The sequence below is a fragment of the Mastigoproctus giganteus genome, chromosome 8 (assembly GCF_048544385.1).
Source record: "Mastigoproctus giganteus isolate SK-2022 chromosome 8, ASM4854438v1, whole genome shotgun sequence".
Lineage (NCBI taxonomy): Eukaryota > Metazoa > Arthropoda > Arachnida > Uropygi > Thelyphonidae > Mastigoproctus > Mastigoproctus giganteus.
In genome coordinates, this window is record NC_143582.1 from 89,823,213 (window position 1) to 89,842,337 (window position 19,125).

Here is a 19,125-nt window from a genome sequence, read left to right on the forward strand (position 1 = left end):
AGTGTAAACCTGGGGAACAGTAACCCGAAAATAACTTATACACTTGGCAGAGTTGAACTAAAGCTGATAGTGGAGGAAAGGGACTTGGGTGTTACAATACGGTCAGATATGAAGTACTCCAAGCATTGTAGACTGGTTGCAAAGAGGGCCCATGATGTCCTATCGATGATTTATCAAACAATCACTAATATAGATAAAGACGTCATAATCCCATTATATAAGGCCACACTTGGAATACTGTGTTCAAGTATGGAGACCACACCTAAAGAAAGACATTGTTCTTCTTGAAAGGGTCCAAAGACTTGTCTGGTTAGGTCAGCAAAAGGGCATCCATATGAGGAAAGACTTTGAATATGTGGGTTGCAGAGCTTGGAAACTAGGCACCTTAGAGGAGACTTGACTGGGGTGTTTAAGGCTCTGAGAGGCATAAACAAAACGAACAAGGATTAAACTTTCACAGTTATAAATGATTCTAGAACAAGGGGCCATAACTTCAAGTTGTGGGGGGAGTTGTTTTGACTGGAATGCAGGAAGTTTTATTTTAGCCAGCGAGTTATAAATTATTGGAATAAGTTATCTACATGGGTGGTAGAGGCTGACAGTTTGGGGAAATTCAAAGGTCAGCTGGATAATTATCTAAGGGAGGAAGGAAGTGCATAGGTTGTCCATTTTCTTTTCTCTTATTAATTATTATTTTTTTAATTTTCTTCTTATTTTTAAAAATTTTCTACCTATTATTTTTTTAATTTTCTTATTATTATTAATTTGTTTTTATTATTATTTAATTTTTTTAACATTTATTATTATGTTTAATTTTTTTTTATTTATTTTATTATTTTTTTTGCCTGGTGCAGCATAAGCTTCCTTGCACCATGTGGTCATTACTAATACTAATAAAACTGATAACTGAGATTCTGTCAGAAAAAGTACATGGGGTTTGGTAGGCTGTAAGTGGAAATGGACATCATTGAGATTAGAACTGAGACCACGTATATTTGTGAAATGAACTAGGAAGTGTTTGCAAAGTTTAGATCTTTTCGCCGATAAGTTTGCTCTTTTTTCTTTTGCTCTATTAGTTTGACAATTCATGGTGTATTCAATAGTAAGAAAAAGTGGGGGGAGGGGAGGACATTCTGTATGAAGTAATGAAATTTTTGGGTATGGCGTACACCTGGTAAGAATATACCCAGATCCCTGATATAACGTGGCCTTGGCAATAACCCCTGTATACACACTAGTCGGACTCCCTCCAGTCACTATCTGGCAGAGTAGAGGTAGCAAGATTACATGCTAGCTGATCCAGAAGCCCCCTAGAAAGTTACCAATAGGTCGGTCCAGTGTACTAACTAGCGGCCAGCCTGAAAATGCTGTTTTAGAGCTGTACCCTCGAAATGTAAGGAAGTTTGGATATCGCCATGGTGTTCATCATAACCTCAAAAGACATCAATCATACTGCATGATGGAAGAGATGGAGAAGGGTTGACTGGAACTTAGCTCTGGAGACTAAACATGGGTTCCGTTCACAAGTGGATTTGTGTAAGTAAGTGGATGTTCATGAGTATGTATGTGTAAGTGAATGTAAGTATTAATATAGATATTATGTGTGTTCTGTGCTTGGTGGGAAATAAGTCCACTTAGCCTGCAATAAAAAAAAAAAAAACACACTGATGACTCTTGTTTTCTCTCTCAGGGTGTAAACTCAATTGTTTTGTGGGTGGTGCAGCAAAAGCCTTGGGCTTCCTTGCACCATATGGCTAATTATAATAATAATAAAATGTGAGTGCCATCCTATTCAGGGTACTGTAATGAGTAAGATAAGAGTGTGTAAATGGTGATTGAATGAGAATGTCCTATAAGTGTTAAATTGTTATATCCTTAATGTGTATATAATATATACAGTAATACCCCGAAGTTACGCGATAGGTGGGTCCGACGAAAATCGCGTAAGTCGAATTCGCGTAAGTCGGGGTACAACTTTGCATATAAATACATATAAATTTTGCTTAATTGGGACCAAGGACTAACAAAAACACTAGTTTAGAAGAAAAATATTAATAAAATTGCAGTTCTTTATACATATTAATACAAAATATGTATTAAAAAAAACAAATGACTTACGTTAAAAAGTTATTTCGATGGCTTCATAAAATCTAACAAATTCGTCTGACGACACAGCGCGTTCTTTTTTTCACGCAGAATTTCTTCGTAGCAAGCTAATAATTTTTTTATTCCTTGCTTTGTAGCTATAACGCGTTCTTCGTTGGAGTCTTATGTTTTCTAAAATTTTTAAGCCCTTTACAATTGAGCCCTTTTCAATTTTCAACCTGTCAAGTTTGCAATTGTCATGTGCTTTTCGCCGTTGCTTCATTTAGGCCTGTAGCACGTGCAATATCACATGGTCTTTCATTTCGCTCAAAGCGTTTCACAATTTCATATTTTTTCTCTATCGACAGAGGCGGACTGGCCATAAGCCTTACCGGGGAAACCCCGGTGGGCCAGTGTGATTTTTGCCATAAACCATAGTGTGAGGCCACTATAAATTTTCCCGGGTAAGAATTTTTGATCCAGTCCGCCTCTGTTTATCGATAATTGCTTTTCTTTTTCTCTCTGAATCTGCAGTGTCTTCACCAGGACGCTTCCTTTTCACACCTTTTAATTAAGTATTTTACTCATGTTTAGGGAATAAAGCACAATTACAAAACTAGGAGGCACGCTTGATACGCATAAACAAAGCTGCGCGCATGTAGCAACTGAATAAACAACACCATAAAGGCAGAGATACACTATTAACACCTCACATTTCTAGGGGTTACTACCATAAAACAATAAAAATCCAGTTGCGTTTCTGCTAGTGAAATCTGTTATAAACTGGTAGTAAACTCGATCTAATTGCATTTGCGATTATACCGATAGCTGGAATTGTGTTGGTTTTTACGTTATTATGGTGAAATGTGTTTCCCCTTCACTGATATAAAAAACATAAAAGCAGCAAAGTTGAATTTTTGTTCATCTTTCGCTCTCAATCTCCGCCGTCGCACCGTATATCGATAACATATGAAAAACGACCTTGAAGATAGTGGGCGGCAGCGTTGCCAAACGAAAAAATCAAGAACCGCGTAACTCCGAGTTCGCGTAAGTCGGGGTAGCGTAAGTCGGGGTATTACTGTATATTAAAAAAAACAAAAAAACTAGCTGCTATCACAGGTCAAGTTTTGCATGTATGAGTGAATACCAAAGGTCACCTGTGTAAACTAAACAGTGACCGATTACAAGTTTGTGACTAGTTAGAAAAAAAAAATGTCAGTCTAGGCAGTTGTTATATTTAGGTCGCACCTGCATCCTGTCTCTGAATGATGATGGTCAGATGGTGAGTGGTTGGGTGAGAGTTGTGTTATGTGCTTTTTCAGTCTGTCATTATAAAAAAAAGTGTACTTGTGTAAGTACGATAGGGATGCAATTGAGCCGAGTGCACGAAGAGTGTGTTGTTCTAGCAAGCTCTTTGCAATTTAGAATGCAGTGGGGTTAGCCTAGCAGAAACCCCCCTGCTTTGCTAACACTGATCAGCTGCCAGACCAGCTGACACTTTAGCTGGTCTAGCCAGTGTGGTATTACCAAACAGAGTAGCAATGCCCACATCTCCTTCTCCCCATAATTACCCTGGCTCTATGACTTTTCCTCTCACAAATCCATCTCCCTGTCCTACCTTCCATACCAACCTTTTTGCCTGGTGGACCCTACCACAACAAACCTTTCTCTGCTCTTGACAGTCTTGTCCCCCCCCCCCTCAAGTGGAGGATGAGCACCTCACACAGGAGAACAAATCTATTCCTTTAATTTCCTATTTCCAAGTGAAAAGGTTTCCTATCATATCCACTTCCTTTATATTTATCTTCATCTGTTCCTCCCTCCTAGTTTACTTTACACTGCACAGTTTACACAGGTGACCTTGGTATTCACTTACATATACAAAACTCGACCTGTGACAGCTAGTTTTTTTTTTTTTTTTTTTAAATATATATAAAAACTTCCAACTTTTTTTTTTTATTGGGCAGTACTGTTACACCTCACGGGAATTGCACCAGTTATAAAAAAATAAAATATGTATTTGTTTTTTCAATATTTATATACAGTATAAGTATGGGATGATTAGGTTGCTGGCACTAACATGCAAGTGAGAATTTACATAAGCTGGCATTCCCATTCAGAAAACCATTGTATTAAGGTAAAACTAGGCAAATTTCTATAAATCATGCACACACACACACACACACACACACACACACACACACACACACACACACACACACACACACACACACACACACACACACACACAGTAATGTCACTTTATTAGGTACACCCCTGCTGTGCACACAAATGGTTTTTTGTCCCACAACGTTACAAATCACATGGCCACAATTCTGGATATAAATGCAGCAGAACAACCTTTCTAGTATCAGTTAACCGTACAAACCGTAACAAGAATGGAGAAAAGGAGTGATCTAACGGACTTCGAATGAGGCATGGTAGCAGGAGCAAGATGTGCTGGACAAATCATCTCTGAAACGGCAGTTCTGAACTTTTCCTGCACCACAGTTTCAAGGGAGTATCGACAATGGTGCAATGAACAGAAAACATCATCTCAATGGCATTCCTGTGGAAGAAAATCGCTTGTTGATGAGAGAGGTCAGAGGAGGATGGCTAGAAATGTGCAAGCAAACAGACAGGCCACAATGTTGCACATCATGTCAAAATACAACCTTAGTGTGCAGAACAAAATATTGCAACGGACCACTAGTTGCATTTTGTCGCAAATGGGCTACAACAGCCAATGGCCACATCATGCACCTTTATTATCAATGAAGAACAAGACAGCATGCCTCCTGTGGGCACAGTAACACTAGCACTGGACTATCGAGGATTGGAAAACAGTTGCTTGGTCTGATGAGTTGAAGTTCCTGGTGCATCATGTTGATCAAAGTTTGATCAAAAACAACGTAAATCCACGGATCTGTCATGTCTGATGACATCCGTGCAAAGGTGGTGGGGACAGTGTTATGGTGTGGGGAATGTTTTCTTGGCACATGTTGGGTTCATTGATACCCATAGATTCACGTCTGAATGCTACATCGCACCTAAACATAGTTGCTAACCAAGTGCATCCGTTCTTGTTGACAGTTTATCCTCAGTCAGATGGTTACTTCCAGCAGGATAACGTGGCAGTGCACAAAGCCTGAATCACTATGGAATGGTTCCAGGAACACGACAATGACTTTTCTTTGCTGCAGTGGCCCGTTCAGCCTTCGGATCTCAATCCTATTGAACATTTTTGGGATGAGCTGGAAAGGTCTGTTTGCTGCAGGCCTACACCTCTGTCGAATTTAAAGGAACTGCTTAACACTCATGTCTGCATGGTACTCCATTCCTGCACAACATTTTCAGCATCTTGTTCAATCCATGCCTAGACAAATTCAGGTTGTTTTGAAGGCTAAAAGAGGCTCAACACGCTACTAGGTAGGTGTACCTAATAAAGTGGCAGTACGGTGTATATAAGCTTTTTTTTTTTGTAAATCTTAAATTACAGTCACAATTAAAGCACATAAATCTTAAATTACAGTCACATAAAGGGCGTGCCTTTTGGAGAGGCAGTTTTTTGACTTAAGACACATTATTGCCTTTATTAATCCATAAGATACTATTTTGTTCAAGTAGAGAAATCTTACTCATCAAAATGAAAGGCTGATATCTTATACACTATGACAGTGAGCTTCCCCTCTCTGCTCCTTCCCTTCTCTTCTCACTTGTCACCATCATAAGGCAAGCAAGCTTATAATGAGCCATGAACATAAGTATGAATCTAAGAGTCAGTTGATATGTAGGCAGGGTCATGCACTTTGAGATCCTATTGTACATAATATATAAGTAGAAATATGAGGTGTTGCAATAAAGTTCCCTGACTGGCTGTTGAAATCATGTTTGATGAATTTGAAAATAAATATCAGTAGTATGTTGTAGTTCAAACTTCCCCCAACAGATGGTGGTACAGAAACTGTCCAGTAGGCTGACAGGTTGCAAGTAACAGCCAGTTCCATTAACAGCATTAAGTTCTGTGTCACGATTTTGCATTGGAGCAATGAACAAACATAAAATTTTGATTTAAAGTGGGAAAATCTGCAACAGAAATGTTAAAAACATTAATGTATAGTGATGAAACATTAAGTTGTACCAGTTTGTTTGAATAGCATAAGTGGTTCAAAGACAGACATGAGGATGTTCACAATGACCCACTTCTTGGGTCATTGCGAACATCCCCAACCTCAATCTGTCAACCTCTCGAAATGAGGACAAAGTTACAAAATATCTGTTCAAAATCTGTGCTGCATAGCCTCATGGATGAGCAGAAGCAATAAAGAGTGTTAACATACGAATACTTCATTCAGACTTGTCAAGGCAATCCTTGACAAATCTGAATGAATTTCCTTGACTGTATTGTCAATGAAGATGAGTGTTGGGCATTTTAGTACGACTCAGAGATGAAGTGTCAGAGCAAGCATGCAGTGGACTTGGACTTCAAAATCACCACTAGGGTCCAAAAAGTTTCACTTGCAGGAGCTCAGGATCGAGATCATGCTGATCATGTTTTCTGACAAACAGTATGATTCACAAGAAATTTGTACCTGAAGGAGAGAGAGAGTCAGTCAATGGTCTTCAAAACCTTCATTGACTCTTTTTTGAAAGTTTTAGAATGGTGTAACAAGTGCTTTCATTCAGGTGTTGATTACATTGAATAAAAATAAAACCATTTTTGGGCTCCTTCACTTTGTGTTCTTTTTATTACACCAGTCTGGGAAATTTACTGCCACACCTCGTATGTGCATATGTGAAATTTTGATGACTTAACGTGCATGAAATTTGAAAAAAAAAATAAATAAAAATGAAAGAGAATAATGATTTCATGTTTATATTTTGTCTATAGTTTTTTTTTTTTTTTCAGCAGACTTAGTTTTGTTTCATTGAAATTGTGTAAAATGATATAGGTAAAATGAAATTTTAAATACTGAAAGTTTCATTAAAAATTCAAACATCAAAGTATAGTTATTAAAATATTGATGCATACATCTTATTTGTATATATTAAATTAAAATTTGATATAGAGTGCATATTCATACAGATATTTTAATATTTATGAATGCATTTACCCCACTTAGAGCCAGCTAAAACAGGGCATGCAGCATGCCTAGTAAGCATGTTTCCTTCTCCACTTCTGTGCAAGTTATACCAAAAAGCTGCTGAACCCTGAAATTCAAATGGAAAGTTTAAATACACAATGAAGTAATCGCACTGAAGTTATAGCATATTATAAGCAGAGAATAACCCATTACTGCATAATAAAAGATACTAAACCACAGTAATAAAATCTTTGATAAAGATTTTTGGTGATCAGCAAAAAATTTTGTATTTTTACCTTAATGTTGCAATAAAAATGTCTTTTTATTTATTTTTTTTATTAATTCTTCCATATTTAAGTGGAATCATATCCTATAAAATCTTCCCCACCAATGATTGCTAAACTAATCAGGAGAACAGTAGAGCATCGATAATCCAAACTAATTGGGACCAGGGGTTGGTCAGACTTTAAATTTGTTTGGATTTTGAACTGATCAAAAATACTGTTCTGGAGACAAAAACAAAAAAAAAAAAAAAAAAAAGGGTTCAATAAGTTGTATTTATGTATTTTTATTCACAGGTAACAAAACAAATGGAACTTTCAGCCATAATAACATGCAGATAGGCTTTTAACAAAAATAATTACTTATTTTTTGCTGCACCTTTTTCAAACTTTGTTTCTTTGCTGCCAGATCTCTCACTATTTTCAGCAAGAGTAGTTCAGTCAGATAGCATTCAGTTTGTCTATTTAGTATTCAGTTTGTTTGTCGATTTTCATGTATCATTTAATTTTGTTAATTGGTAAGCAAATAAAAGTGTTTGTGCTTTATATCTTAATTTTTATAGCCTGTGGATAATATTCATCCAATTTTCGCTTATTAGAATTGCTGTTTAATAGAATCAAAATTCAATTTGCAAATGTGATGACAATAATAGGCACTTACTGTAATTGTTTTATGGTACCAGCATAAAAAATAAATAAATGCTTGTTCGGGATTATTGACATTTGGATTTTGGATGCTCTGCTGTACAATTAAATGTGAGTAACTTTTTTCTTAGGGGAAATACATAAAATCAAGTACAAAAGCAAAAATGAATGATAAACTATTACTTTATAACTTGAAAACAGCTACAACAAGTATTTTGCAAATCGTTGACATTCTCCTAAAAAATGCCAAGGTCCAAAAACCACAGTACAGGCAGTTCTCGCTTTATGTTTCGTTTAAGAATTCCCAGGTCTACGAGATTTTTTTTTCCCCCCAAGTATTAAGTATCAACAAAATCGAAAATATGAACGTTAATTGCAAAAAATGAATGTTAAACATTCATAAATACAGTATTCCAAACCATGAAGCTATACAATGCCGTACCCCGATTTACGATATTAATCAGTTCCAGAGACACCATCGTATTGTTAAAATATCGTAACATGAACCCAATAACACATTGTTTTGTGGTAATTCATTTCAAGATCTCGGAATTTGAAATTTTCGCTGTGTAACTAAGCTATTTATCTCTCTAAAATGTCATTTTTAAAAGGTCAGGAGCGTGACCTTAAGGCCATATAAAAGGTCGTGGGTGTGGTTTGTAAATTGTATTAGTTACGAATTCAAATTATAAAGTATGGTGAAAAAGGGTGGTGGTATCTGCTGAGAATAAATAACAATAGTCTTCTCCACTGGTGAAGTGTTATTTATTCGAGGTAGTACAATACCATGGCAACTCGTTGTGAAGGCAGTCACAATATAAGATATAACCAAAACGATGCCAATTAAATTAATTAATTTAACTACTTTGGTAGATAGCTATGTTAAAATGATGCATTTGCACTAACCTACATATTAGCAATTCAAATTATTAAAATGCACTAAACTTTCATTGTTATTATATGTTCCGTTATAAGAATCAATTTTAAACGCCTTTGTGATATTTTTCTAAAGCACATTTTTGGAAGTCACGATAATAAAACAATAAAAACAATTTGCACTTCCTGGTTTATTGGGCTTTTCTGTTACTGCAAGCAATTATAAACGGGTAGTAAACTCGATTTTCTTGAATTTGCAAAAATACAGATAAAGGAATTGTGTGGTTTTTTAGGTTATTATGGTGAAATGTGTTTCCCCTTTACTGAAATTTTCAATCGTATAAAAAAACAAATAAATTTTCAGAATCTTCCCTTCATTCCTTTTTTTTTTTAAGATTCGTAAACTTGTTACTCCATGTGAATTGTTAGTTGAAATTTGTGTGTGCTGTTAAAAAATGCTTATGCATGCAATTGTTAAATTTAAAATTAAAAGAGAAGATTATCTTGGAAACAAATGCCTCTTGAAACATTTCTAAAGAAGACGACTCCTTGTGCAACAAACCAACGAGGGCCGAGACAATAATAATTAATAATAATAATAATCTAAGTAAGCCCATCAACAAGTGTGCATTTAGTCGATGATGATGAAGAATAAACATTCTTTAACATTTGTAAATCGTAAATAATTTCTCTATTATTATAATTTGCTTGATTTTACAGGTTATGTTTTCATTTCTTTCAATAAATCAATCATTGTTTAAACAAATTAATTAGCTAACTAATTTCATTGTTGAGAACGTAACCCCTATTTTTAACCTTAGTCTATGGGAAATAAATTCCCGATTTACGAGTGCGCATTAGGAACGAATTAACTCGTAAAGTCGAGAACTACCTGTATATTTTATTTCTTCATTTATTGTATTAGCCGTGTGTTTAAATTGTAATATTAATAAGCAGCATTACTAATTATTATCCCCATTTAAGAAATCTTTGCAACAATAATAAAAAGAAATACAAATATATACATAGTATTTCATAAGAATGCATAAAATATGCTAGGATCCAAAATGAGAAAAAAATGTCATAAATACGTGTCCAAAAATGCTTTATTTCAGAGTTGATTGGATAATAGTACTGAACTGAGTTCTCATCAATCAGCTAAATGGGTGGGAGCACCATCATGCTTAAACCACACTTCTTGCTCAAAGAGGAACATAACCCCAGGGGATCACATCTGATGAGTATGGGCTTGGCACACCCAGGGTCCCGAGCTGGATATTATCATTCTTCTCTTTCTTGTTGATTCCCTTCTGATTCTTGCTCTCTCTCTCTCAGGTTAACACAGAATTTTTTTAGCCGGTGCAGCATAAGGCTTAGGCTTCTTTGCACCATATGCTAATAATAATAATAATCTTTAAAAAGTACCAGCAAGCTCTGACCAGCCAAGTTGTCATAGAACATCATTATCACATTAACTGATCATCAGCATGTCACACAAGATATTAACAGAGAATTTGTCTTGATGAGCCCCTTACCATTACATGGATTTTCTCCTGCCAACTTGTGCAAGTAGTGGGAATTGAGTCCATCCTTCACAGAGCTCACTTCATCAGTAATCAGGATATGATTAGCATTAGTAGAGGCATTTGATGCAAGAAAGCAAGCTTATGAAGCATCAGCCAAAAAAAAAAAAAAAAATGACTTCCACTTCACCCCTCTGTTCATTCGAAATACCTGTCCAGCTGAGCCTTAAACTTATTTAGGCTATCAACTTCCACGACAAGGGAAGGAAGTCTGTTCCACCAACCAACCACCCACTGGCTAAAGGCAAATTTCCGCAAGTCTTTCCTACATCTGTCTTTCTTCAATGAATTTATGCCCTCTCAGGTGATTATTCTGAGAAAGAGGAAGAATCCCATCAGCATTGAGCATGCTCAAACCATTCAAGGCTTTATACACCTCTATCAGATCACCTCGCTGGTGCCTAGTCTCCAGACACTGTAATTTGCAAAACTTAAGCCTTTCTTAGTAAGAGCACCCCTTTGTTCCATCACTAATCTAGTTGCCCTTCTCTGTACTTGTTCCAGCAGCTCTACATCCTTCTTGAAATGAGGCCTCCAGACCTGTATACAGTACTCTAGGTGTGGCCTGACCATTGCCTTATACAAGGGAATAATCACCTCCTTATCGCTGCTAGAAAAATTCCTATATATCATTGACAAGACACCATGAGCTACTCTTGCAGCCCATCTGCACTGCTCAGAGAACTTCATATCTGCCTGCACAACCACCCCCAGGTCCCTTTCATTCTCTACCACTGTCAGTGTAGTACCACAGAGTTGATACGTTGCTCTGGGGGTTGCTGTTTCCCATATGTAGTACTTTACATTTGTCAATGTTAAACTTCATTTGCCACCTCTCAGCCCATTTGCTAAACCTTTCCAGATCCTGTTGCAGCAGCATAGTGTCAGTAGTGTCCTTGACAACCCTGCCAACCTTCATATCGTCTGAAAACTTGGACATTAAGCTTGATATACCATCATCAATATCATTTATAAATACAGAAAACAATAATGGACCCAATACTAAACCCTGAGGGACTCCACTAATAACATTAGTCCACGATGAGCAGTGTCCATATTACCACTCTGTCTTCTCCCCCTCAACCACACCTTTATCCAAAGCAGCAATATGCATCCAATGCCACACTGCTCCAATTTGTGCAGAAGTCTTCCATGTGCAACAGTATCTAAAGCCTTTCTAAGATCCAAGTATATAATATCAAAGTTATTTCCTGCATCCAGTTCTTTTGTGACTGCATCATAGTATCCAATCAAATTGGTCAGGCAAGACTTCCCCTTAATAAAACCATGCTGTGTCTGAGCTATAACTGAAGTCTTGTCTAGATGATCCTGCAGTGCTTCTTTAACCAGTGCCTCCATTAATTTTCCTGGAACAGAAGTTAAACTCACAGGTCTATAATTACTTGTGTCAGCCTTTGTCCTCCTTTGTGAATTGGGGTCACATTTGCACATCTCCAGTCTATGGGTACCTCCCCTGAGTCCAAGGAAGCTCTCATAATTATGGCTAACGGTTTGCTTATTTCCTTTGCTGCCTCCTTTAATAACTGGATAGATCCCATCCACCCCAGGAGCCTTACTTGTGTTTATCTTCAACAATTTCTCCTCCACTTTACTCTCAGTTATTACAAGATTATCTAGCTTACTGCCAGAGTTGAATACACCTCTGGCATTCCCCTCGTTGAATAACTCCTCATGTGTGAATGCCGATGCACAATATTCATTTAGTTTGTTAGCTACCTGAGCAGGATCATCAACAATTGACCCATCAATTGATATCAAGTGGACCAATCTGATTCATCCCCTTCCTTCTAGAGTTCACATAAGTAAAGAACTCTTTGCTGTTTTCTTTGCATCCCTTGCCAAAGATTTCTCGTAATCTGCCTTCGCTTGCCTAACCTCCTTTGTAACTTGGTTACAGATCAACTTGTATCTATCATAGGCTTCTGTGTCATGTGTTAATTTGTATGTATCCCATGCATTTTTATTCTCTGCCATATGTCTTATTAGTTCATCTGACATCCATTTAGGCCTAATCCTTGAACAATATTTCTTAGTTGGTATGTAAAGCCTAGTAGCTTCCACGATAAGTTCTTTGAATGCTTCCCATTTTGAATTTGCTCTTGATAATATCATCAGTTGGTCCCATTGTATAGAATTTAAATACTGTCTCAGTCCATCGCAGTGGCCTTTACGAAAGCGATAACCCTCCCCTTTATCCCTAATGGTAGTTACCTCTTTGAGTAAATCCCACTTCAGCACACTGATCACTGCCAACTAGTGGTTCATTTATATGCAGATTCTTAATGCATGAAGAATCACTACTGATAATCAAATCAAGAATATTACTCCCTCTAGTTGCCTCCTGAACATGCTGATGTAGAAAACAATCATCCAATAAATCCACAAAAGCCTTGCTAGCGTGTGAGTGACCAGCCCCCAAATTCCAGTTAATATCTGGAAAATTAAAATCCCCCATTATAAGACTCTCTGATTTACTGGCCCACTCTATTTCTCTGTACAGCAGTTTATTATACTCATCAGAGTCATTAGGCCTATAACACACTCCTACTCTAAATTTTGCTTTCCCAGTGCTTATGTCACACCAACTGACTCAACACTGCACTGTCCAGTGATGCCAACTGGCTTCACTTCCTTGGATTTTATGTGTTTCTTAATGAATAGCATAATCCCTCCTCACTTCCTATCCTTTCTGTAGACGTTGTACTCCCCAAATTTCAGTTCTGCATTCCTTATATCTGTGTGAAACCACGTCTCTGATATCCCAACAATATCTGCCTTTGATGTTTTGAGCAATACCTCAAATTCATCAAATTTATTTACTAAACTCCTAGCATTGGTGTACACGCAAGTATACATGCACCTGTTGCTATTCTTAGCTACCCTAACACAACCCATGTGTTTACTGCTGGGAGTCATTGTACCGCAATGACTCCCAGCAGTCTCTGAAATATCCTGCATCTTGTTTTTCAGGCTTCTGCTCATTCCAATAGAAGCAGTGCAAGAATCACTTTCACCTCTGCCAGTGGCTACTGTTAATGTATTAGTCTTTGTCTCATCCCAAGCTAGCAGTTTTCCGACCCACCTAACACTGCCTCAATAGCATCAGCAAATATTCTTGCACCCTTTCTATTTAAGTGTATCCCATTCCAGTAGAAGCAGGATCTTTGCAGAATCTTTCCAGGGACGAATTGATCGACACAGCTCTCATCATATACTCCCTCCTATCGTGTCTGGGCTGAAATGTAGACACTTTCAAATTCAACCTTAATTCGTGTCTTTTTTTCAACACTGACCTGTGCTTGTTAAGTAATTCTGCCGGTCTCCTACCCTTAATATCAATAGTGCCAACGTGTACAACTATATCACCTTTTGTGCCCTTAAAAGTTGATATCTGCTGTACAACGTCATCAACTTTTGCCCCTGGCAGACATTATTATTAGACTATTATTATTATTTTAATAATAAATAATAATAATTTTAATAATAATAATATTAACTTATTATTTTTAATATCATTCCCGCTACAGGGCTAAGTGTAAGCATGTCTACTGTATCAGCGCTTTTAGAGAAAATTGGAAATAATTGCCATTTGTAAGTTGATAAATTCTTTCTTTAGTTTTTTTATTTCGTGCAAGTAAATTATCTGAAACATCCTGTGTTGGCTACTCCGAAGTTTTGCAAACATGAATCAAAATATTTGCAAAAAGTGCAACCTACTGCTGCATGTGCAAGAAGTGGTATGTCATGGCTGCAACAATGGGTATCATTATAGATGCTCATTGAAGGAGGCAACCTATAAAGGAATGGCAAAGCATAAGAAACAGCAGTGGAGGTGTATATTGTGCAGGAAAGAAGAGAGGAAAGAAAGAAGTGAAAATTCCTACTCGGCAGAGGAATTTCACTATTTGCTGCATCCAACAAACAAAGAAAATGAAGACCTAGATGTAACACAAGCGAACACCCAAAATATGGAAGACATACTAAGGAAGCTATCCAGCAAAATTCATTTGCTGGATTTGCTAATAGAAATTGTTCCAATAAAGAAGCAAATGGAAGACCTGAAGACAGAAGTGGAAGATATTAAGAAATCGATTTCATTTGTATCAGATTTGTTTGACAAAATACAGCAAATCATAAACAAACTGCAGGACTCCAACGCTGCAATCAGCAAAAGAATTGGGAAGCTGGAGGATTCATTCAATGAAAATGAGGAAAATTCCAACTTACTTAAGGATTGACTCGATCGAGCAGCAGTTATTATCAAATAACGTAGAAATAGTAGGATTAACTGGATTAGCAGGCCAAGATCTAAAGCTTGTAATACAGCAGCTAGGACATGCATTGAAGCTACAGCATAATGAAGAAGTTGAACACTATTACATACCCAACAATAAGAAATCAAATGACAAGCCTACACTAATTGTGAAATTCTCAAATCATGTGGTAAAGGAAAAATGGATGAGAAAGGCAAAGGATATCCGACTGACAGCAAATGATGTATATCAGAACAATAGCAATATTCCAATCTACATAAATGACCACTTAACAATTCACCTCAAGCAATTGTTCTGGGAAACAAAACAATTAGTAAAAACTCACAGTTACAAATTTTTATGGGTGAAACATGGAAGGATCTATGTGAAAAAAGAATGTATCTTCAAGAGCCATTAGAATTCTGGGTTCAAAGGATCTGAAGTATTTAAAATAGACTGTTTAATTGTGAATAATTGTAACTTCCTGAAATCTAGATCTAAGGTAAAATTAAGATATCAGGTTTGCTTTTTGAGGAATCACAGATTTACAATTCACCTTTACATTTTTTAAATAATCCTAGTATACAAGCACTTATAACTGATAAAAAAATCAGCAGTGGAAGTTAAATTGGTTTAACTTCTTGCAATATATTAATGCAATGAAAGAATATATTTCATGTATAGTCTTAACAGAGACTAACATAAAAAGTGATGAAATTTCAAATTATAACATACAAGGTTATGACAAGGTCTATATTTTGAGAGAACTGAGAAGGGGTGGAGGAATAATAATATACTATAGAATATGCTTTAGGGAAATACAGGTTAACCACTTAACTCAGTCTTGTGAAAACTGCTGTGTAAAATTATTGGGAGATAATCCAGAAAACACATTCATGATTTGTGCGTTTTATAGGCCACCATCAGATTCAATAAACAGCTTCCTAATAGAATTAGATAACACAATTTTGCAATGGGATGACATACAGACTGAAAAGACCATACTGGTAGGAGATTTCAATATTAATTTACTAACCGATGAAATGGATAATGTGATACTGATACTCAGATACTCTGTAATCTTAAACAACTATGGATTTGAACATACCTTATTTGGAATATCTAGGCAACAAAGGATGGAGGGTGATAGAACAGTAAGATCTTGTTTAGATCACCTTATAACAAATATCAAGTTAAAGTATGCTAATTCATACATACTCTTAAATCAACTTTCAGATCACAGAACATATATACTAATAGTAGATATCTATTCAAAACAACACCCATGTGAAGTTAAAAAGTTAACAAATACTACGAAGAAAAATTATTTATCAACAGGGAAACTGAAACAGAACATAGATAACTTGTTAATACAAGAGCAAGTATCTCACATAACAAATGTAAATGTCTTTTCAAATAAGATAATACAAATGATAAACAATTTTAGGTTTAATATCGAGAGAAAAGAAAATCACTCAGCCTGCAACATAAACACTAGGAGTAGCAGGATCAAGCTTAAGAAACCTTGGATGACTAAAGAAGTAGAAGAATTAATGGTACAAAGGGATAAATATTTCAGGCAGTATAGAAATTGTCCATCAAAGATAGAACACATTATCAAAATTATGAAACACTCAGAAATAAATTGACAGGTATGATAAGAAAACAAAAAAAAAAAAAACACTTATTACAATCAACTTTTTATGGATAAGCAGATTACACAAAAGGAAAAATGGAACATTATAAATAACCTGTTAAGTACAAGGAAGGAAAAAACAAGGGGAAATCAAATTAAAACACTATTAGAAAAGATTGATAGTACAAACAAACAATATGGGGCTGCAAATAGGTTTGCCAAAGCTGTAATAGACCTCAACAGATATAATACACATTATTGCCAAGTTTCCTTTATTAAACAAGATAGACTTCCTCAGACAGTAAACTCTTGTGTAGTCTTAACTCCACAATATACTGAGATTCTTAAGATTATATAGAACATTTAAAGAACAAGCAATCTTACAGACTGGACAGTATTACAGTAACAGAAGTAAAGAGGAACAAAGAACAGTTGTCTGTTCTTGTGATTGAACTTATAGTATGGATGTTAGAGTCGGGAAGCTATCCTACAAATTTACTTTCATTTAAGATAATTCCTATATATAAAAAGGGACCACTGATGACCTTTGCAATTACAGACCAATAATAATACAGTCAGTCAGTTATAAATAAGATAATAGAAAATACAGTCAGTTATAAATAAGATAATAGAAAATTATGTATTTTCTCATATAAGCAAATACTTACATCAATATGGGTTGTTAAACAACTCTCTATTCTCATATCAGAATGGTAAGAGCGCACAAACATTATTAGAGAACTTAGTAGACTCTTTCAACTTACATTTAAACAACAATAACTTCATATTGATTTTATTTATATACTTGAAGTTTATGACTTAATTGATATACCAATATTGCAATGGAAATTACTGAAATATGGTATTAGGGGAAGAATCAATCAACTCTTAGCAAGTTATTTAACCAAAAGAAAAATAACAGTTGAAGTAGAAAATACAAGGGGAAAATCATACAATGTAAATAAAGGAGTACCTCAGGGCACTCATGCTAGGCCAATCATGTTAAACATCTATATAAATGACATATTCGAAGTAATAAAGAACTATTTATAAAAATTTATGCAGATGATATAATCTTATATACAATTGGAAACAATCTGACAAAAATGCCAAAAGACTTACAGCAGGATGCAATACATTTGCAAACTTGGCTGCATGATAATAAATTAGCACTCAGCTTTGATAAAACAAAATTTTTGGTAATAAGACCTCATCAAACCTTGGACATTTCATTCCTCTATCAAATTACACAAACATGAATGCCTACATAATCAGAATTTCGAGAATTGCAAATGTCAAACTGTGGAAGAAGTCTCAAATCACTGTTACCTTGGGTTATGGATTGACTACAGTCTGAGTTGGGCAAGACAAATAACAAATTTGTACAAAAAAATTAGATTTTATGTGTACTTTTTTTACTACATTAAGAATAAGTTAAATCTTAGAACAAAAGTTACATTATATTATGCATTAGTGGACTCCCAACTCAATTACTTAGCAAATGTATGGGCACGAGCAAATCTAACTGAAATAAGAATAATAAACAACCTAATTAACAGGATTTTGAAACTTTTAATGGGGACAAACTCTTGGAATGACCTGAATAAGAGAAGGCAATTTTTGTTAAAATACAAAATACTGTATCCAGCTCAAAAACTGAAGCTAAATTTATTCCTGAAAAATCTTAACACTATTTATGAAGAGTCGAATCTGCAAAGGAATGTCACACATAATTTAAGGAACCCAAAAGCAATTACTTTGCCTTACCCTAGGGTACTAAATAGATTTGGAGAAAGGCACACAATGAATATAATAAACAACTTGCTGGCTAGTGTTGATTTCAGGCTCAAGAGAAGTTATCCCATCTCCAAATTAAAATTTCTAATAAGAAAATTCTTGATACTCAATGGTACAGTGGATTAAAATAGCTATACAGATAAATTACTATTTCTGTTTACAGAGTGGAATGTACTATGAGTTGTGACTTAATTGTCTTTTCTGTTAGAAAACAAATTTGTATACAAACTTGTAAAGGAAAAACTACAACTTGTCAAGAAATTCACTTTTCTTAACAAGTTCATCTATTGTAAACTTATTCTCTTGTTAAATAAATTATATTGTATTGTATATTAGTAATGAGACTACTATTATTATTGTTGTTGTATTATTTCTTCCTGATAGGGGGATTCCACCCTGTAACAGGTATTGTACCAAGTGCACAGGGTGGTTGTTATGTCTGGTGTTACTGTTGGTAGATGTTGTTGTTGTTTTTTGGTTTTTAGGAGCATTAGCAACTAAGGCCATATTTTTTTTTTTTTTTTTTTGAGTACGAGAGTATCCTGTGTGGACGTACATTTTTGCCGCTCCTGGAACAGAGAAGTTTTTTCTGATTTATTTTCTGTTTTATTAGCTTAAATTGGCATATTAACTTATTTTCTAGAGTAGTTTTATATTCTTATTTACGATACTTAGATTAAAGTAACTTAGATAGAGATTTTGTAGGTATTACTTAGTATCGGAAAGGGTATCAAATCCACGTGTTTACCGTTCGTAATTGCCGCCATTGTAACGCGATACAAAATATCTCGAAATAGATAGCATAAGCTTAATATAGTATAGTATAGTATATAATATTGTCAATTAATCAGATAATTAATCTTG

At 35.5% G+C, this 19,125-nt stretch overlaps 1 protein-coding gene across 3 annotated transcripts in view; it reads right to left on the bottom strand.

Moving 5' to 3' along the window:
* Positions 1-19,125, bottom strand: part of LOC150081710 (prolyl 4-hydroxylase subunit alpha-1-like) — a 230,337-nt gene that overhangs the window by 18,538 nt on the left and 192,674 nt on the right. For all 3 annotated transcript variants that reach the window (XM_090379579.1, XM_090379578.1, XM_090379577.1), the window contains exon 13: positions 7,200-7,296. In XM_090379579.1, the coding sequence (XP_090235705.1) occupies positions 7,200-7,296 (97 nt within the window). The remainder of the gene's footprint in view (positions 1-7,199; positions 7,297-19,125) is intronic.